The 23,045-nt window shown below is 34.3% G+C and overlaps 2 protein-coding genes, 1 long non-coding RNA gene and 2 other non-coding genes across 5 annotated transcripts; all 5 read left to right on the plus strand.

Moving 5' to 3' along the window:
- The first annotated feature begins 2,351 nt into the window (after positions 1-2,351).
- TRNAS-AGA lies at positions 2,352-2,433 on the plus strand. Its single transcript has one exon. It is a non-coding gene; the product is annotated as a tRNA-Ser (tRNA).
- Positions 2,434-4,250: 1,817 nt separating this feature from the next.
- TRNAS-AGA lies at positions 4,251-4,332 on the plus strand. The gene has a single exon. It is a non-coding gene; the product is annotated as a tRNA-Ser (tRNA).
- A 2,014-nt stretch (positions 4,333-6,346) lies between these two features.
- On the plus strand, positions 6,347-8,116 carry LOC112510551 (pentatricopeptide repeat-containing protein At5g61800). Its single transcript, XM_025116012.1, has one exon. The coding sequence runs from the start codon at positions 6,347-6,349 to the stop codon at positions 7,961-7,963; it is 1,617 nt and encodes a 538-aa protein (XP_024971780.1). The 3' UTR covers positions 7,964-8,116.
- Positions 8,117-9,852: 1,736 nt separating this feature from the next.
- On the plus strand, positions 9,853-10,499 carry LOC112510228. The gene is made up of 2 exons (XR_003068910.1): positions 9,853-9,995; positions 10,097-10,499. It is a non-coding gene; the product is annotated as an uncharacterized LOC112510228 (long non-coding RNA).
- Positions 10,500-13,610: 3,111 nt separating this feature from the next.
- Positions 13,611-14,596, plus strand: LOC112510263. The gene is made up of 4 exons (XM_025115610.1): positions 13,611-13,674; positions 13,786-13,904; positions 13,985-14,269; positions 14,358-14,596. The coding sequence occupies exons 1-4, from the start codon at positions 13,657-13,659 to the stop codon at positions 14,446-14,448; spliced, it is 513 nt and encodes a 170-aa protein (XP_024971378.1). The 5' UTR covers positions 13,611-13,656; the 3' UTR covers positions 14,449-14,596.
- Positions 14,597-23,045: the final 8,449 nt, after the last annotated feature.

Here is a 23,045-nt window from a genome sequence, read left to right on the forward strand (position 1 = left end):
TACAACCAATGCAACCTAATTAATTGAGATATTTTTTTGATATAATTTAATTTAGGGTTAATAATGAAACAATTTATTTTTTGTCATCTTCATTATTTTAATTTTAGAGAAATACATGAAACGGTTTCATTAAAATTTCATTAACTAGTATATGAAACAATTTCATAACCATATATGAAACAACTTCATCAAAAAAAGTATTATATGAAACAATTTCACAAGATTAAACAATTTCATGAAAATATTTCATAAAATTAAACAATGAAATCGACGGATGAAAGTAGTTTTTATGGTTTTTACAAATTGGAGTGGTTTTCATTTGATCTCTCATCTCTTTCTTTCTCTCTCTCTCTCTCTCTCTCTCTCTATATATATATATATACTATCTTCTTTCCTAAAATAAGTGTTGGTATTTTTATTTTAAGGGTAATTTTTACTGGATAAGTGTTTATCATGTGTCACTTACCTATTGATTGAACTTGAAAATGACTGAGGATCTTAGCCGGTGAGAGGCATAACAAGAAACTAGACTTGCCTGAACTAATTCCGGTAAATTATGACTGTATGAAATCAATCCTGATAAACATAATGACCATAATTGTTGTATACATCTGAAATCGAACCCTAAACAGATAAGATATTTCACAACATCCCCAAAACCTCAACCACTACGTATACGTCACAACCATTGTAGTTAACTGTAATATAATTTAACAACGTGACATTTACATTACTAGTGGTTACATGATTTATTGATTAGCACTAAACAAATATACACAAATTAAAAAGAAAATTAAATATGTGTTAGTTTAATTAAGGAAAATATTTATCGTTACACTAAATAAAAAGTAAGTGGTCGTTCACCAAATGCTTATCCGGTAAACGCTTACCGGGTCACTTACCTTACCGGATAAACATGATAAATAGTAAAAAATTTACCCGGTAAGAGCGATGACAAGGACCAATAGTCTTACTCAGTAAGTCTTACCTGGTTAGTTCTTACAAGATAAACTGTTGCATACGATATTGCTTTGATGTAATAGAATCTTATCCAATAAGTTTTGTGAGAGTGTTGATTCTTACTAATAACACTTATCAAATAAGCATTTTAGTAAACTGACTTTTAAGTTAAGTTTCATAGCATTTTGTCCGATTTACAACACAAATTCAACGAATCGATTGCAATTTGCAAGCATTAATGAATATCTACATTTCATATAAGATGGCATTTTCCCATCATTCATATATCATCCGCTTCATAAATTGTAAGAAAAAATCAACATAAAAAAATGGGAAATTTATAAAAATAACCGGTTTACACAACCCTTTGCCACAAAATAACCACATTTTAGAGGTTTTACCAGAATGACCACACGGATCGCCCCCGGGGGCGATCTGTACACTACGGGGGCGATCCCCCATTAAGTTTAAAAAAAAAATTCCTCAAAAGTCGAGATTACTGTTCATTCTCGTTGACCGTGTTTGACCTCGCCCCGGGGCGATCCGTACTGTAATTAAAAAAATACAACAATTATCATCCGGTTATTTTATAACGAAAAATCGTGAAATTTAAAATTAAATACGTAAAAAGACACACTTTATGTATTAAAAACACCCCTTAATTGTTAAATAAAAAACACAAAATGACAAAATAGAGGTCAAATTTCGTCAATCAGATATTATATCTGATTTACGAAACCCAAAACAGATAAAAATAATTTTTGTTTCTCCATAATTATAAAGGTTTATTTTTAAACCTTTACCCATGAAATTTGGTTCTAAAAATGTTAAAAAATACAACTTCAATGACGTATCAGTTTTATTAAAAATACGAAGAAAAAAAAAAACTCGGATCGCCCAGGATCTCCCCTGTACATTACGGATCGCCCCGGGGGCGATCCGTGTGGTCATTCTGGTAAAACCTCTAAAATGTGGTTATTTTGTGGCAAATGGTTGTGTAAACCGGTTATTTTTATAAATTTCCCTAAAAAAATTGCATCAAAATAGATAAAATTAAAGTTTTTTTGCAGTATATAATATTTACATACGGTAAATGCAACAAATAAACTCACACACCCTCTTCACCTTTGGTGAGATTTAAACCCCTAATATCCTTGAAAGCTAAAGACTATGATAACGGTAGGTCAAATATCATTTGGTAAATAAAATTAATGTTTGTTAACTTTAGTTTTAGACTCCAACAGTAAATGTTCTAAAAACTGATTATCTAAAATAGGAACGAAAATTCCATTTTTATATAGTAGTTTTATAATATAAATATTATAAAATAATAATAGTAATTACATATCTATTATTAAAAAGGTAAAACTAAAATGAGTCAACATAAAAGAGTGGACGTGCCGGAGTGGTTATCGGGCATGACTAGAAATCATGTGGGCTCTGCCCGCGCAGGTTCGAATCCTGCCGTCCACGGTTTTTGTTCTCTATTTTCTAATCATTTTGAGGACTGTTTGAATGATTAAGAGGCTTTCATGATATAGTGTTTTTGTTCTCTATTTTCTACTCGTTTTAAGGGTTGTTTGGCAGTTACTGAATGATTAAGAGGTTCTCATGATATAATGTAAATGTATTTTCTACTCATCTTAATGGTTGTTTGACAGTTGTTGAATGATTAGGATGCCTAGAATACAATATCATTCAGGTTTTAAAACCATTAAGAAACAGACTTTTTTTTATCAAACAAGATTCACCTCTTAACAATTCAAAGGCTGCCTGTTAATGAAACTATTAAGAGGTAAACAAACAAATATCGTATAACATTTTATCTTACTTAATGGGTCGTTTACCAAACGTTTACCCGGGTAAGTGCTTACCAAGTAACATTACCTTACCGGATGAATATGGTAAGAACCGAAAATCTTACCCGGTAAGAGCGAGACAAGGACCGAGAGTCTTACCCGGTAAGTGTGGGCGACGACTCTTACCACGGTAAGCGTTTACCGGGCAAATTGTTGCATACGATGTCGTTTTGGTGGACTGAAATCTTATCCGGTAAGTAAATAATACTGTTAAATTTTACCGGTAAGCACTTACCGGATAAGTGTTTGATAAACGGCTCCTTAGTGTGATTTCCGACCCGCGCGTCGTTCATCTTTCTCTTGCAAATACATTCAAACTGTATATAAATTTAGGGGGGGGGGGTGTTTGTGATTGCTTATAAAAACAACTTATTAACTTATTCTGTTGTGACACCAATAATAAGCACTTTTAAGTGTTTGGATAAACGACTTATACCGGTGTCAAACCGGTAATAAGAAGTTTTTGAAGAAGTTAAACAATTCTAACTTATAATCTATACTATCTTATAAAGCAAATTTAACAAAAGTCTTAAAGTCTTAAAATATTAAATGACCAAGATACCCTTTATATCATTTTTTCACGTTTTCACCCCTTCCTCTCCTCACATACACTCACCATCTCACAACCGATTTTTTTTAAAATTATAATTTTAAATTTACACTTTATACTCCTATAATTAGTTAATTAATTTACTTTACGTCTNGTTAAATAAAAAACACAAAATGACAAAATAGAGGTCAAATTTCGTCAATCAGATATTATATCTGATTTACGAAACCCAAAACAGATAAAAATAATTTTTGTTTCTCCATAATTATAAAGGTTTATTTTTAAACCTTTACCCATGAAATTTGGTTCTAAAAATGTTAAAAAATACAACTTCAATGACGTATCAGTTTTATTAAAAATACGAAGAAAAAAAAAAACTCGGATCGCCCAGGATCTCCCCTGTACATTACGGATCGCCCCGGGGGCGATCCGTGTGGTCATTCTGGTAAAACCTCTAAAATGTGGTTATTTTGTGGCAAATGGTTGTGTAAACCGGTTATTTTTATAAATTTCCCTAAAAAAATTGCATCAAAATAGATAAAATTAAAGTTTTTTTGCAGTATATAATATTTACATACGGTAAATGCAACAAATAAACTCACACACCCTCTTCACCTTTGGTGAGATTTAAACCCCTAATATCCTTGAAAGCTAAAGACTATGATAACGGTAGGTCAAATATCATTTGGTAAATAAAATTAATGTTTGTTAACTTTAGTTTTAGACTCCAACAGTAAATGTTCTAAAAACTGATTATCTAAAATAGGAACGAAAATTCCATTTTTATATAGTAGTTTTATAATATAAATATTATAAAATAATAATAGTAATTACATATCTATTATTAAAAAGGTAAAACTAAAATGAGTCAACATAAAAGAGTGGACGTGCCGGAGTGGTTATCGGGCATGACTAGAAATCATGTGGGCTCTGCCCGCGCAGGTTCGAATCCTGCCGTCCACGGTTTTTGTTCTCTATTTTCTAATCATTTTGAGGACTGTTTGAATGATTAAGAGGCTTTCATGATATAGTGTTTTTGTTCTCTATTTTCTACTCGTTTTAAGGGTTGTTTGGCAGTTACTGAATGATTAAGAGGTTCTCATGATATAATGTAAATGTATTTTCTACTCATCTTAATGGTTGTTTGACAGTTGTTGAATGATTAGGATGCCTAGAATACAATATCATTCAGGTTTTAAAACCATTAAGAAACAGACTTTTTTTTATCAAACAAGATTCACCTCTTAACAATTCAAAGGCTGCCTGTTAATGAAACTATTAAGAGGTAAACAAACAAATATCGTATAACATTTTATCTTACTTAATGGGTCGTTTACCAAACGTTTACCCGGGTAAGTGCTTACCAAGTAACATTACCTTACCGGATGAATATGGTAAGAACCGAAAATCTTACCCGGTAAGAGCGAGACAAGGACCGAGAGTCTTACCCGGTAAGTGWGGGCGACGACTCTTACCACGGTAAGCGTTTACCGGGCAAATTGTTGCATACGATGTCGTTTTGGTGGACTGAAATCTTATCCGGTAAGTAAATAATACTGTTAAATTTTACCGGTAAGCACTTACCGGATAAGTGTTTGATAAACGGCTCCTTAGTGTGATTTCCGACCCGCGCGTCGTTCATCTTTCTCTTGCAAATACATTCAAACTGTATATAAATTTAGGGGGGGGGGGTGTTTGTGATTGCTTATAAAAACAACTTATTAACTTATTCTGTTGTGACACCAATAATAAGCACTTTTAAGTGTTTGGATAAACGACTTATACCGGTGTCAAACCGGTAATAAGAAGTTTTTGAAGAAGTTAAACAATTCTAACTTATAATCTATACTATCTTATAAAGCAAATTTAACAAAAGTCTTAAAGTCTTAAAATATTAAATGACCAAGATACCCTTTATATCATTTTTTCACGTTTTCACCCCTTCCTCTCCTCACATACACTCACCATCTCACAACCGATTTTTTTTAAAATTATAATTTTAAATTTACACTTTATACTCCTATAATTAGTTAATTAATTTACTTTACGTCTTTTACTTTTAAATGTTTCATTTTAAACATTTATCAAATTAATATACATAATTGTATATCAATTAAAACATGTTTAAAAAATACATTTTTATTTTAACAAGTTACATCATTATAATCGTCTCGTTAATATCTTCGAAATGAGTCAAATATTGAATAGTTTTTTACTTAATTATATTATTATATGTTATATATACTGCGAAAAAATATTTTTAATATTTACGATTTATACTTTTATAGTTATTTATTTATATATATATTATATATTTTGGGGTTATGCAGTCTAAATTGCACTGTATAATATGTTCTGAATTAATATGTTCTTGAGTTTTTTTTGAAATATATATATACATGTATTAATTCAACTTAATCTGAGTTTCTGGACAAGAAAAAGGGTAAGCAGTTGAAATTTAATTCTAAAACTCATCTTTTTTGGTCTTTTCATGGCTTATGATCTGTCAAATTTGTAATTTTTTTATTGGTTTTGAGTGTTTATCTTAAAACTTAAGTTTCTTGGTTCTTTGTTCTTGGTGTAAATCGAACACATTTGTGGAGTCGTTTAAATATGTTGGATTTTAAATATATTGGATTTTAAATTGTCATACAATTTTTTTCATCGATAATCTGTAATTGGAACCACAACTCTTATTTATTCAAATTATATTAATATGTAAAGACCAAGTGTAACATATATCATCATTAAATCTTATCTTATAAAACCGATGGAACTTCAAAATCGTTAAAATTTATGGCTCCTGCCGTATTGCATGGATACACAACTAGTAAGTTGATAAGCAGTTTTGTATTGTTTCAAATAAACAATCGAAACACCCCTCGGATTTTTTTGATGTTCAGGAAAAACAATGGAATTTGAAAGAAAGAAACATCCGGTGAGCTTTTCAAACCCAGGAAGATGAGACTGGAAACCGATGATCTTTTGCAAACAATCAACAGATCTTATACGAATTCTCAAAAACCATTGCAAATCGATCAAGGAAATCCACCAAATCCATGCCCAGATCATCACCAGAGGCCTTCTTTCTCTCCACCCTTCATCCACCTCTCCTTTACTCACCACCATCCTCCATACCTTCAACTCCCTCCTCTCCGCCCCTCTACCGCCGCCACACCATCGCCACCACCCCATTTCAATCCACTACCCCCTCTCTCTATTCAACCTCATCACCTATCCTTCCACTTTTTCTTGGAACACCATCATTCGCTCCCACACTCTCCTCTCTTTCCCTGAAAACGCAATCTTTTTCTTTGTCCAAATGCGGCGGCGACGCCTGCCTCCGGACGCCCACACCTTCCCTTTTGTCCTGAAAGCTTGTGCACAGCTCCGTCAACTTTCTCTTGCGAAAACCATTCAGTCTCAGTCCTTGAAGTTCGGGTTTGCGATCGACGTGTTCGTCTGTAACAATCTTATTCATTTGTATTGTATCTGTAGTTGTATTGATGATGCGTACAAGGTGTTTGATGAAAGTCCTGACAGAGACGTTGTTTCTTATAATGTTATCCTTGATGGGTTGGTGAAGGCAGGAGAAACCGGACGTGCTCGTCAAGTGTTTGATGAAATGCCTGTTAGGGATGTGGCAACGTGGGGTACAATGTTAGCTGGTTATGCACAATCGAAACAATACGACGAGTGTTTGGATCTATATGATCAAATGCTTGTTCTTAGGATTCGACCCGACAACATAGCATTGGTTTCGGTTCTATCGGCTTGTGGACGAGTAGGAAAACTAGAAAAAGGGACCGAAATCCATAATCATATCAAACAAAGTAAAATTCAAGTAGATTCGTTCTTGTGTACAGCATTAGTTGATTTCTACTCCAAATGTGGGTTCATAGAGACAGCTAGAGATATATTTGAAGCTACCCCTTATAAAAATCTGTTCACTTGGAATGCAATGCTTGTTGGGTTAGCAATGCACGGCCATGGTGAAACGTTACTAAGTTATTTCTCCAAAATGGTCAAGAACGGTGTTAAACCAGATGGGGTGACCTTTCTTGGAGTCTTGGTAGGTTGCAGCCATGCTGGTCTTATCGATGAAGCAAGAAGACTCTTTGGAGAGATGGAGTCGGTCTATGGGGTTCATAGAGAGCTCAAGCATTACGGGTCCATGGCAGACTTGCTTAGCCGGGCTGGTTTGATCAAAGAAGCCACAAACATGATTGAAACCATGCCAATGGCCGGTGATGTTTTCGTTTGGGGAAGTTTGCTTGGAGGGTGTAGGCTTCATGGGAATGTTGAAGTTGCAGAGAAAGCTGCTGAGCAAATTATGGAGATAAGTCCTGAAGATGGTGGAGTTTATTCATCCATGGCTGACATTTATGCAAATGCAAAGCGTTGGGATGATTTAACCAAGATAAGGAGATTGAGGGATTCCAGGAGGGTGAAGAAGAATGCTGGATGCAGTTTGATTCAATTAGATGGTGTCACACATGAGTTTGTAGCAGGTGATGATTTGCATCCTCAAACTGATGAGATATATTTAGTTTTGAATGGTATTGGACAACACCAATTTGAAATGCAACTCTAGAGTCATCTATTCTAGCGGTAAAGGTTCGGTATGGTCCATATGTGTGCTCGGGCACCGCCCCTCTGCCAATGGGGATGCATACATGATTTTTATCTTCTCGTATAATCGTGAAACAGGAGGTAGCGTTTGGTATGTAGACATGATTGAAGTGGACGAGATTGGAGAGGACCGGAAGGTAGGAAGGAAGAGGAGGTGGTAGTGGAGGTGGTCGACGATGGTTACGGAGGAGGTGTATAGTAGTGGAGGTGGCCATGGTGGTCGGCGATGGACTCTAATATGATATTTGATTAAATTGCTACCATCCTCTACCTGCTCCACAACCACCTTCCACCTACATATCCACCACTATCAGATGCCGCACCACCATCTCCGAGTCATCCACAACAACCATCAGCCACCAACCACCACCATTGACCACATGCGCCTTCGCCAATGGTGGATCCAGGATTTTGGTCTAGTGGGGGCACCTTTAAGGTAGCTTAAACACTCACAAAGTCGTCTGATGTGTTTTTAGTCTAATTCTACCATTCCAAGAGATTTTTGAAGTTTTTTTAGATTATTTCGAGGGATTTTTTAAGGGGTTTTTTTATCGATTTCGAAGAACTTTTCAGTTTTTTGATTGATTTCAAGAAACTTTCTTTAGTTGGTGGGGGCCTTAACAAGAAATCACTGAGGAGAACCATGGTAGAAAGTAAAAAGACAACTTTTAACCTTAGGAAAATTCTTTTTTTTTTTTAATGGGGGCCCTTCCCCCCACCTTTTACATGGTAAGTCCGCCCCTGGCCTTGGCCACAATCACCATCTCCTCTTCCTCTATTGCCAATAACCACCTACAAAATCACTAAACGATATTTAGAGGCAACTTGTCCTACCCCAAACCTGTTCAGTCCTAGTCATGCAAAAATCCATACAAGCAACATGTCATATTCAATCATGTTTGCTCCACTGTTGTATATATCATCATGTTTAATCCAGTGTTGTTCTCTTGTCATGTACAGTTCATTCATGTTCAGTCCATGCAACGCCACCTAAGAGAATCTTGATGTTACCAAAGATATTCTTTTGAAGGCAAACTAATTTTCTCGACCATCAGTTTTTTCTCAAAAAAGGTGTCCTGAGTTCTATTCAAAAGTAATATCCATAATTCCGATAAAAAGGATTTTAAGCCTTTTGATTCCTTATTAGACCCTACCTCCAAAAACAAGACTCAAATCTTCATGTTTATCCTCTTAAGAAAAATGGGCATCAAACCACAAGGGTGGTTGGTGTCTGATTGGTTTGAGCTTGACTCCAAAAGTCAAAAGTACCAGGAGGTTACAAGTTCAAATTCAAAGAGGAATAAAAATTCGCTTGTGGTCACGGAGGTTCAAATGCGGTGACTTCGGACTATCTACTAAGCAGGTGGTAGCTCTAGAATTAGTCGGTTCGCATTACAAATTGGATATCCAGGTTAATTAAAAAAATGGGCATCATATTCCTTTTGGTACATTCACTATTCCATCATATAAACTCTTGCTTACTTTGGTTCCTAAATATTTACATTTAACCCCCCTTAACTTTGTATTTGTTGCCAAAAGCAACAAAAGTAGAAAGAATTGGAATCATTTCATAGCACACAACCATAAACAAAAGAGAACCAAATGCAACCTTACAATGGCTTTTCATTTTACAATGGCTTTTCATTTCCAATTCCAATATTATAAATGTGACTATTAATATTATAATAAAATAATAATAAAATTCAACGTTCGGAATAAAGTGTCAATTAGTTCACAATTTCTTTTTCATTTTCTTTCCAATAATAAAAAGGAGATGCTTTTTAAACAGAATCGATCCCTGTCACTGTCCAGCATTCCTATATATGCATTTACTTCTATCTAGTGAGACCTAATCGAAATGGAGAGAATAAAGCTAAATATTCTTTGTTGGTTACTCATCGTTCTCTTTTCTTCGCAAATTCCATCGAGATTGGCTCTTGGAAACGCAGCGATTGAACGTTCAAAAAGCCTAGCTCTAGTCCAAGAATCTCGCGGTAAGACTTCGTAGGTTTTATTTTTTTGACGTCCTAATCAGATTGACCTATAATTGTACGAAAAAGTTGTAATGGATATCATATGGTTTATTACTGTGCAGGGTTAGAGACAATAACTTGGAATAGCAACCAGGAATCCATGAAACATGATATGATGTCTATTGCTAAGGGGCAAAAAGGGGGGAGAGGAAGCGGAGGTGGATCGATAAATCATACTCCTCGTAAGAATTACGCATCGACTAAAGTCTGTCATCATATGATAATATCTGTTATGGGTGTTACTTTATGTATTCTTGGACTTATGGTATCATAAATAGCTTTTTTATTACCAGTTCTTTTTGGGTTTGCTTGTTTTAGAACATCTATTGTATCATCAGCTATGGTGAGGTTGATGTTTTTCCGTACGAGTCCTTTGTGTTATAGGAACTGTGTGACGTGTGTTTTCTATTTTGTTCCTTTCTGTTCCGTTTGCAAGCATATTGTATTACATTGTTGGTTGCGCCTTTTTTTCAAATTTTAAAATGATTTGAACCTTATCATTATTGATGTGACATGTGTGCATGTAATTGTTACTATAGGGGTCGTTTACCAAACTCTTACCAGGTAAGCTGTTATTGAGTGTCACTTACCTTACCGGGTGAGTATGACAAAGCTTAGAATCTTAACCATTAAGAGGCTTATCAAGAACCGAGAATTTCACTTGATAAGTAAGGGAGAAGACTATTACCTGGTAAGCGTTTACTCGGTAAAAGACGCTTACCAACAATCTGTATTAAAAGCCAAGAATGCTTCCAGATGAAGTACGTAAAAGTTGTGACTTTTGTCGGTAAGGACTTACTCGGTAAGTGTTTGGTAAATGGTCCACTAACAGCATCTACAACAGGATATCTATAATTTCTTTAATATATAAAAAAAAGTTAAAATCACTAAATGAAATTACACTCAACGGCAAGATTTTCTATTTTAAAGATATTAAAAATATCTACAAAAAATATTTCACAGTCTACAAAAAGATATTATGTAAGGGATTAATTCATTCAACTTCTACATTATATGCATATGTGCATAAATCACTACGTTCGTCGTTTTTCGATTCATGGGTTGCATGCACATGTGAATGAATCTCCGTATTCATCATTTTTCAATTTATGGGCTCCATGCACGTGTGAATGAGTCATCGTATTGTCCGTCCTTCATTTTATGGGGTTGTATGCACATATGAATTAATCACGAAATTCAAAGTCCTTCATTTTTTTAGGTCGAATGCAACATGTAAATGAGACACCATCGTTCAGTGTCTTCCATTTTTTTGGTAGCATGAACAAGTGAATGAGACACCCTGTTCATCATATTCACGTGTGCATAGAACCTAGAATAACATAGTACAGAGAGATAAGGATGAATCCTTGAATTTCTCTCATGTATTCACGTGTGCAAAAATAAAACAAACACATATTAAAAAGATAAAGGCTTGAATTCCTCCTTGTACTGACGCATGCATTAAGCCTAGAAAACATAGATTTTCATAGATGGATAATTGAATCCAATTTCAACATCTAGAAAATGAAGACGATGAACATGTTATGCACACAAATGTGCATACAACCATGAACATCTAATTTCAGCATCCCATTCACCGTGAATAATCTTGAGGAGAGACTTCCTTCTTGCAGACTCACCAAGAAGACTTATTCGCACGAGCACCCATCTTCTTCAATCACAGTATCGTTATCTTCTTCAATCTCTAGAATCATTTCCGAACGAGATAACATGAAAAGACTGTGGCGAATTCGTAGGAGGCATAACCTCTTTCGTTTTTCTCTTCCAGAATAGCACTTAGATTCGAACACTATCTATATGTAAATCTCCCTTTTGTTTTAAATATTTACAAGTATCACCACTACCATATTAACTTTTAGTTTTTTTTAATCCAAGGGATGCAAAAATGTTAGTTAATGTTTTATTTTTTTATGGTTTTCCTTTGAACCTTCCTTTGTTTCATTATAAGACCACTTTTTTATACTTTGACAAGCTTAATAAATCCTATAGAACCGAAATTCTTAAAGTATAAAAAAAATCAAATAATTTTAAAATAGTCATAAAAAAGTATTAAAAAAATTAATCACGAGGGTAGTGCCTCATTGGTTTGAGTTTAGTTTCAAAGGTCAAAAGTATCATGAGGTATCAGGTTCAAATCCAATGAGAAATAAAAATCCACTTGTAACCACGGATGTTCAAATATGATGACTCCGGACTATCTGCAAAATAGGTGGACGTCTTGGAATTAATCGGCTCGCATAACAGGTTAGATATCCAGGTTAATAAAAAAATATTAAAAAAATTGAAGACATCCGGAAAAGCAAATATCCTTTCATGTCGAGGATGATTATAGAAATCTCCAGAAAACTCAAGAATCCCTATCCTTTAATCCTTTAACCCTTTAATCCCATTATTATTCCATCTCCATTTTTTTCTCAAAAAATACATATAATAAACAAATATATGTAAATTAATAATTAAAATTTTTAAATATTTACATATTTTTGTAAATAATATAAAACAAATGGTATTTTATTTTTAGATGCTACAGTTTATAGATCATAAATTATATAAATTTCAGATGTTTCGTGAATGACAGATATTTATTAGACAAGTGTTTATCGGTAACGATTACCAACCTTATTTATTTTGTGAGGTAACGGTTTCGGATATCAAAATGAGTCGATAATAAATGTCTTTTATTATGATGAAATACATTTGATAAATGAAACCACCTTGTCACAACTACTATCTTCTTCATCTTTCTCAATATATATAGAAGCGTTGAAAGTAAGTCTTTCCTTTGGAGTTTACTTCAACACTCATTTTTACTGTAGTTCCAGGACTGGTTCCTCTAAATTTCATTGTTAAGACGAATTGAGTTTTTTTTTTTTTTAAGATGTTCCACTTGCTTAGTTTTTGGCATTACAAAGTAAGTCATGAAATTTACGATGAACGAATTGTTTTTATGAATATTTTTATTTGTGAAATAGTGATCTTTCGTAAACATGTTTAATTTCTGATATTACAATTTTTAGTAAACATACTTGATTAAATTTACAATGTTTAAATGTTGAAAATATTAAAATTAAAAATAAGCTACTGTAATATAAATTAATAATGTTATAATACAATAATTTTGAAAGTACAATTCTATAATAAGAAAATGTCATTCAGCACTGTTATACATGTTGTCTACGTAAACGATGAAGTGATAAAAAACCTGGTATAATGAATAAATTTAATTTAAAATGTTACTTAATGTTATACCAGGTAATTTTTGAAAATACAAAATTCTAATAAAAAATAATTTAAAAATATATTATTGTAATAAAAAAACTAAAAATACAATATTATAATAAAAAAATTGTTAATTCGCGCATTTTATCAAAATAAAATACGATTTAAGTTTTTGATTGGCGAGAGAAGAGAGTTGGTCCAAGAACTGTCAAGAAGAAGTCGACGTGTTTCTTCCATAGATCTCCACCGAAAATCATCTACTCATTTGCTCGACGCCACGTGTCTCCTACGTGTCTCCTTATTTTCGCCATTTATACACACAGCCCTTCAACTTCCCACCAAGAAACCGCAACAATTCAGACCACAATCAAACTGTTCTTCAATGGCTTTCAGAGCAACTGTAAGTCATCATCCTGCCTTTTTCTGCTACAATGATAATCGGCACCATATCGATCATTTTCAAGAATTGTTCGTCTGTGTGTACGTTTAACTAATTGCTGATTTATTGCAGAATTTGATGAAAACCATGGTGGATCGCACCAGAGCATTTGCAACATCAACCTCCCCTAAGATGAAAGCTTACTCCCCTGCCGCCGATCATGGCTATGGCCACCAAGATCGGAAACCCAGGTAACGTTACAGTTCAATTGAACACAAATTGAATGTGAATGTGTTTCCAATTTAGTTGCTGAAATTTGGGGGAAAATTAGGGCGGTGAAAGGAGAGTATGTACCGGTGTATATCTCGCTAGGGTTGATCATGTTATCGGTTAGCATCGGAGTATTCACGGCCACCCATCAGCTGAAAAGATCGCCAAATGTTTTCGTGAAGAAGTCGAAGAGGGAGTCGTTGCCGGAGCTGGTGGAGCCGGAGAAGGTGGCGGATGAGTCCGACGAGTTCATCAAGAAGTCATTCTTCAGGAAGATTGCACATGTGCAGGATGCAGATCGTCAGGATATCGTTCCTGATCCGATTCGTGGGGATACCTACGCCATGTAATGTGGAAAAAAGTAGTTGGAAAATTAAGCAAATTTGTAGAGGTAATTTGAAGTGTGCAACTTATGTTGATTTTGGAAATTGTAGGCATCCGAAGCCGCAGAGCGAGTCGCTGAAATCGGTGGGGGTGGAGGTGGAGAAGAAGCCGTTTGTTCAGCCACCGCCATTGAAACACTGAGAAGTTGGTTGGATTTTAGGAGCTTACTTCATCAATTTTTCATGGTTCAACTTGAGAATCATATGTTTGTAAATATGCAAATGATGTTTTGGGTTTTGTTGATTATAGCTTTGAGTTGCAACCATGTGATAATGGGTTGAAAGCTCTATCAGGCATTTTGTCGAACACCTTTCAGTATAAACTGCATCTGGTTATAGCCCTTGTTGAAGTTGGTGTATCGCAGGCGGTTTGGTGTAATTGAAGTTGGTAGGAGAATAAAGAGCTCATGATAGGTGTGAAATGTATAAGCTGGCCTTTTAACCTTGGTCATGCAAACCAACTCTTTAGAGGGCCATTTGGGGGAGATTAAAATGACAACACCTTTTATTTCATGAGAACTCTCATCACGAAATACATGTGAAGGCATGTGGTGGTTGGCCCAAGGTCGTTTGGAGTCAGTGATTTAGTATTACATGTGTATTATATCTAATGGATTAGAGTATTACACTACACGCGAGTGAGCCTAGTGTGTGGGCGTGAGCAACCTCCCGCTTCTCCAGTATCACATGTGATTGATTATAGTAAAAGTCAGTATCACATATGTATCGTATATGATGAGTTATAGTATCACATGTGATTGATTATAATAAAAAGGTGAGCTTGCATCATTTTCTCGACTTGTTTAAGAGATTAAACGGGTTAAAGAATATTTGGTCTTGTAAAACGGCCAAAATCAACTTTTATTTCATATTTTGATAAGAGGTTTACGTATTTTTGTATGACATAAGTCGGCTGATAGGTCATGTAGCCTGGACCATTAGACATCCAACCTGTAATCGTAACGATCCAATTGTAAGAGCGGAGCTTTACCAACTGAGCTATATCCTCCCGAGCTAAGTGGAGCATGCATGAAGGAGTCGGACGCTTCTTCTATTCTTTTCCCCAGCGTAGTTGGGCCATCCTGGATTTGAACCAAAGACCTCGCCCGTGAAGTAAATCATCGCATCTACGGTCTAACCAATTAGGAGAGAATCACTCTTAGGATTACAATATGATTAGAAACTCAAAAGTAGAATCAACCCAAAAAAAAAACTAATTATAACATGTTCATAGTATCTATCATCACTTCTGCTCTGATTGTGCGCATATAAATACCTAGAAAATATCAAAGGGGCTTTGATTTAATGCTTTTTAAGAGGTCAGGGGTTCAGATCTCATTAAAAATGAGGAGAAAGTGTGTTATTTGTTGCATTTGTCGTATATAAATATTATATATTTTAAATAAAATTACCTAGAAAATTGTTGTAGTCGGGTTCTTGATTTGGAGTCTTTGTGCAATTAAGGGTGTGTGTGTGTATATATATATATATACTAGTGGTGTACCCGCGCGATGCAGCGCGGGTAAATCACAATCCAGAAACATTAGTTTGTGTGGTTATTTTACAAGACAACAAATATATAAAGTTGAAGGTTAATACGGTGTGTTAGCAAGACCCCTTTAAAAAAATTGCACACATGTTGGGTTTCTGAACCCATTTACTCAAAGCTCATTACAAAACTTGAAAAATTCTTGACTGAACAAAGAAATACAATCGTTTGTAAATAATGTTCATCCGTATATCCAAACTGTTGTTTGTTTTTCGTGATGCACTCATTCGTAAATATTTCCTGTAGAAAACAGCGCAATGGTTTTAATAGAAACATATGGTACCAAATGTGTAATAATATAATTGTTGATTATACCTTATTCATCACGTAAAACTTCTTAATAGACGGCATTTGAGGTGTAGACCCTGGCATGATTGAATTTTTTAACAAGCTTCACACAAGCAGTAATGGACCTGGAAGCTTTGCCCACACACAAGTGTATGAGAGGACTCTTTTACAAGAAGAGCCATAAGTCATTTTTAATTGGACCCTAACATGTTTTCCAAAGAATGCTTGCCTGACCTATGATGGCTTATGGCCTCGGCTTATGTAGTCTTAAGAAATCAATCTTCTATAACATATGTGGGATACCAGCGATGCTAACAAAATGCATGTAGATGGAAAATAGACGGTATTTACCAAATAAATCTTTTTGACTAAGCATTTTCAAGTAAGATGAAATGGAAATAGAACTTGATCAACTAAGAACTTACTTATTTCACTCTTTGCATACAAAGTTTCCCTTAGCCGCTTGAGCTGCGAAATAAATGAGCTGCAGAATTCTGAGTTGGCTGGTGAGTTTGGGTTCAGATCACAGAGCAATGGCTACAATTAAAGAAACCAAATTGGAACAAACTTTTAAGAAATAACCATTGCATTCATACACCAAAAAATGCATGATATACTTGTCAATCTAAATAAGAGTTCATTAGCCTTTTTGGATTTTTTTTGCACTCTCCTATGGTGCATTTGAAACGTGTATGTCTTCTATGATCTACTTAACTTTTATCCTTCAACATCTATTTTTAAATAATAGATCTTATAGCAAGCAATTCTCCCTTCTTTACGATAATAGATTATTTCTCGTTTCCTTAACATGTAGAATTACACATAAACAGAAATACATGAAGATATTTAACATGTTGCATCAAATAATTCAAATTATCATGTATGCATACATGTACTGCATAGCCCACGATCACACAGCAAGGTTAAATGGAAACAGGTTATATGTTAATGGAAACAGGTTATATGTTAATGTAAACAGGATATATGTACAACACTACACTTATGAAAATGGAGGTGGTTTATGTATGTGAGTGAGAGTGGTTAATACTTTTGAGTGCCTAATGTCTAATACTTTTCAAATTTGATAATAGCCCCCTAGGACAGCTTAAACAACCCCTAAAATAGTTCCTTTAGCTGCCGGTTCTGGGCCTGCACAGTCCTTATAGTTGCTGATTTTTAGCGGCTGATTTTTATCTGCAAAACAGCTTCTTTAGCGACTGATTTTTAGCCACAAAACAGCCCCATAGCTACTGATTTTTAGCAACAAAACAACCCCTTTAGGTGCTGATTTTTACACACAAAACCGTCCCTTTAGCTACCACGTTTTAAAGATTAACTGAGGAGTGCGATGTATAATGACACATATCATATGCTTGCACTATCCAAACACAATCCCAAAGCAGAAGAACATGGATCAATTTTAATGATTTGTGTAAAGTAGCAGGATAGAAAGAAAGCAAGCTTTGACATATTGATAATAGCATTTGGAACTATAATTAAACAATATTGATCAAGAGAAAACACCAACTACATCCATACAAACACTTTTTGTTTAGGCCCATGCGTCCAGACTTGGGAAAATTGATCAAGTCCTTAACTCTGGACCATTGCGTCTACACTTGTGGTTTAATCCCTTTGATCATGTTATATTCTGATTATACCATAATTTGTTTTATTAAGACCACATAATTGTGTTCTCTCAGATGGATCAATGTAACACCACTCTGGTCACCCTCCCAGTGACTTCATCACATTGAACACCTTCCCAACCTCCTCCACAACAATCTTTACCTATCCAAGATGACAAAATGCCAGTTCACGTACCTCTTGTGTGCAGTCCAAGGCTCGAATGTTGTCTAGTGTGTCCAAAGATGGTGAAAGTCCTCCGTGCAAGCAAAAGATCTATAACGTATCAGCAAACCTGGGTATTTGGAAAGCAGATTCTGAGATAAAAAGAGTACATGTTCATTTGGTTGTTGTATTCAATACTCATTATATAATGGTAGATTTTTTTTACCTTCTATTTGGCTGCTGTTTTAGTTGAGAAATCCTGCCATTTTGATATTTTGGTTGGTAATTCCTGCTTTTCTACAGAAGAAGAAAAAYCCATCCAGAAGTAACCATGATGCTGTGTTATCCATACGAGTTTCTTCTGTTTTTCCATATATACTATAGACAAATATGTTTCACTTTAACAAATATGTTTTTCCATTTCATCTTAACGACTTCATATTAAAAATCAAAAGCAAATTATAAATAAGAAATTAAAGAAGGCATAATGACCTTTTGATCTTTAACAAAATGAGATTGCAAAGACCATTGGAATTATGTCCACCCCGATAGTACCTATTATCATTTAAATGGTTCATGGGGGCCAATAAAGCAAATCAATGGAATAACTTGGCATCATGTGCATACAACAACAGTAATATAGCAGGCACATGGATGCTGGTTTTTATATTGATCCTTGGCTACTGTATTGATCCTAAGACTTAATATGGCTACTGTAGAATTAATTAGACTCAAACAATGAAATTTATTACCCTTAGCTATTTTTAARAGAATGTAAATGCAGAATGTAAATTTATCATATGCTTGCACTATCCAAACCCGGTAAGAGCAGTTTTAACACATATCATAAGCAGTAGGCAATTGCTTTGCTGTGTCTAAGTTCCAGTTGAAAATAATATTTGAAAAATGCAATCGTAATTCAAAGGTACAGGGGTGTTGTGTGCATTACAGCAGGCACACAGATGTTTTTTGCATTACAGTAGTCAGTGTGGTTAATTTATTAGACCTCTGTATGCACTGTTCACACCTCAAGCCACAAACCAACCAACTAATATTAATGATAGGAGCATGAACAAACAATGAAGAAACAGCTCTGTTGACAGGAGCATGACAAAACATGTACAAATAGACTAACACATATTTAAGAGTTACATTCAAAATGCAGTATAATATAGTATAGATGCATGTAGATTTGGGCCTGACAACAATACAACGTAGCAACAAAAACCATTAATATTGTGGATAGAGCTTATCAACCAGGCTACAAGAAGTATAAACTAAAACTAAGGAAAGTTAATCAAGCGGCCATGAGTCTAAACTAAAACTAAGGAAACTTAATCAAGCGACCATGATGTACCTTACCTTTTAGTTTCCCTGTCGTCTATATATGTTTTCAGGATGCTGTCTGATTTATGAGTTGCATCTTCACATCTTGACAATTGTGACAAAACTCAAGATCAATGCAACACCAGAACCATTTCATGAAGATATATCATACGTCAAGTTCCACTAAAATAACCTACACAATACCAATAACCCAAAATTTCATTAAGAAGCGCATCATAGAACACCAACATATATAAGTTAAAGATATATTAGTATTGGATGCCACATGAATGTTGATTCTTGACCCAAAAGCATTGCTAGGTCATGAATAATAAGTTAAAGAAAATTCTCTCCATAATCCTTTCCGGAGGATGAAGTAGAACCAAGCAAAATGAACTACAAGCTTCACGTCGTCATTTATTGTATCAGGCATATGGTCAATATGAGAATAAACAAATTTAGAGAAAGCATAGACAACCCTGCTTTCAAAAGAAGGGCGCATCATATATGAATTCTTAAGTGGTAAAGAAACAAATGTGTACATGAGCATCCCTTCTCTAATAGTTGCAAGATATGGAGAATCTTAAGGATTTGCTTATACAAAATGAAGAACATAAATAGTAAAAGCAAATACATATACATAAGTTAAAGAAGTTTTTCTCCATAATCTTTTCTGGAGGATGAAATAGAACCAAGCAATATAAATTACAAGCTTCGTATCTGGTCATTTACTGTATCAGGCATGTTCATTGATTTTTTATAGTCAAATGAGTTGATAATTAACAATGGTACAAAATTTCATAAAAGAAGTCCAAATTCTAGAAGATAAAATACATTAGTTTCAAATTTCACCTTAGAAGGGATATATTGTTTAAGGATAACATCAAATATCTAGTATGCTTTGATGATGGCAAAATACGACTCTTACGGAACTAAGGGGCCGTTTACTAAACGTTTACTTGGTAAGTGCTTACAGAATGAATTTTCTCATCGGATGAACATGACAAAGGTAAGAGCGATGAGAAGGATGAAGAGTCTTACTGGGTAAGTGAAGATGACGACTCTTACCCATGTAAGCGCTTACCAGGTAAAGTATTGCATTCAATACGTTTTGATGTAATAAAATCTTACGCATCAAAATAAATTATAGTGTTGACTCATATCAGTAATCACTTACCGGGTAAACATTTAGGTAAACAACCCCTAAATCATTAACATCAAGATAGAATAAGCAAATAAGAAATTGTAGTTTGACACGATCTAAAAAGTGAGGATGTTGACGATGAACAATGTTAGCCATTGAAGTTACCTGGATGAGTAAGTTAGAAGATGTTGGTGTATCAACCGAGCAAGAAGAAAATGGTACTGTTCAATAAGCCTAAATCTAAAACAAAAACACTATCGAATAAATGATTTGTATAAGCTCTTTAATAATGCCAAAGTATCTAAAAAGTGATGCTTCAACCTCGTTAGTTTAGATTCATTCAAGATTAACCTATATTATACAGCAAAGGTCCTATGTTAAATTAATGAAAGTAAAATCAAGGGTCAATATCATATACTTACCACTCCATGACAGTTGCCAATGTTCACGATGATGATTTGAAATGCTGGAACATATCTTAATCTGCAGTTTAAAGCATCTACTTGGGTTAGGGTTGCGATAAAAATGGGATTGGGAATTAAACGATTTCATCGATTGGGATTAGGGTTGCGATAGATAAAAATGGGATTGGGAATTAGGGGCGATAAAATGGGATTGGGTTAGGGGAGATAAAAATGGGATTGGGTTTAGGAAGGGGTGGTTAGGATGGTATGCTTTAGTAGGTTGTACTTAAAGCAATAGAAATTGTTTTTAAGAGTTTAAGACTTTAAGAGTTTGAGCCAAATGCATTATAAGATAGTATAGATATATATATATAGAGAGAGAGAGAGATAGAGAGAGAGAGAGAGAGGGTACATTTCAAATATAACCATGTCTATTTATACAATCAATACAACTCAATCAATTTAGATATTTATAAAAATAATGAGTTCATTTATTATGATTTGAATATTTATAAAAGATTACTAAAGTTAATTAATTATAATTAATATTTTATATTATAAATCAATCAAAACTTTTAAGAAATTACATATTAATCAAATTAAAAGGACGAGTTGAGATTTAATTGTATTGATTGTACAAATGTAAATAGTTGCATAATAACTTATATATATATATATATATATATATATGTATATATATTTGTGAGTAAAATAGTCTATCTTCTCATTATTATTTATTTTTTTAGTTACATTTTCAAGCTAATTTTCAAACCGTTCATTCTTTACTTTACGTAGATATTTTTTCGAGAAAAAAAAAAGAAAAAAATGGGCAATTACGTAAAAAAAAAATACAATCATCCTTACGGTTTAAACTAATTATCATATGCTCACTTGTTCTTTTCTTTTTTTTTTTTCTTGAACTCGTCTCTCTTTCTCTCTTGAATCCAAAAAACAAAAGAGATCAGTAGTAAATGAAATACTGCTTTCAAATAAAACTTTATCAGGCATTCAAATAGTGTATCTGTATCTTATCATTTTAAAAAACAAACTGAATGACGAAGAAACCCCCAATAAGAAGATAACGAGGATCCAAATAGGAACGTCCTTGAGATGGAGAGAAGGAGTTTTGGGATCTAAACTTTTATAGCGAGCAGTGAGAAACAAAAAGAGCAGAGATTTGGATTTATAGAAGAGTTTTAGACAGAAAAGATGCAGTTTGAAATTGAAACATATTTTTATATAACTGAACATTGAGACGTAATTTTTTATATCTAAAACCTTATTGGACCAGTGGATTGGATAATGCAAAGGTTCGCCTAATCTCACAAAGTGCCAAAAGTTGTACGGACAACTCGCAATCTCTTGCCTTGTTTGAAAATTACACGTAGACATCACATCATTTTGTCGGAATCAATTAATATTTTAACATAGATGACAAAATCCAACATAGTATTTTCATCGAATAGTAACGATTAGAAACTACATGGAAATCTAACAGAAGTTTGGTCGAAGTTCCTTTCAAAATCAACCGCGTTTTCTTGGAAAACATGGAAATTGGCATCATCCAAGGGGAAACAAGCATTCTTGTTAAACATACAGATACGAGAAATTTGGAATAAGAAATTCTCATTGAATATATGGTTGGTCGTAGTATTTATAACCCAATAACGCACCGTATAAGTTGTGACCCTCAATTTGCATTCGTTCTACACGGCTCTTCGAATCTCGATCGTCCGTTGTGAGGTTATTTAGAATTCATTTTTTTCTGAACTCTCTCCCTCAAGGTCAAGAGATTGAGAACATTTCAGTAGTCTCTGGTGACTTAGAGGGATGGGTTTAGAAAATATTGGGTTTTAATTTTATCATGTCGTTTTGGTCATTGCCTCTTGATGGACGTTGCCACCAAACTCATTTCATTTACCATCGTGGTTGATCGTGGGTAAGTTTTGTTTTTTTTTTTTGTGCGAAAAATACCTTGGTCATCAGAATTCAGAATCACGTTTTGTTACGGGGGCGAAATAAGCATAAAAGGGCTTAGGGTCGATTTTATTTATAATGGCCTTAAACTAGTAAAAAATAGTGGTCTTATGTGAATCCAACTTTAGTTGAATATCTATGTCAAAATATATGATTCCTCAAATATTGTATTTTTAACAAATAAGATAGAACATGTGGTTTCTTGAGCAAAAAGTCAAGTTCAACCGGTTCCACACAGACGCACGGCACCCAGCCTCTAA

This window comes from Cynara cardunculus (genome assembly GCF_001531365.2).
Source record: "Cynara cardunculus var. scolymus isolate 2C chromosome LG 3, CcrdV1, whole genome shotgun sequence".
NCBI classification, from domain to species: Eukaryota; Viridiplantae; Streptophyta; class Magnoliopsida; order Asterales; family Asteraceae; genus Cynara; species Cynara cardunculus.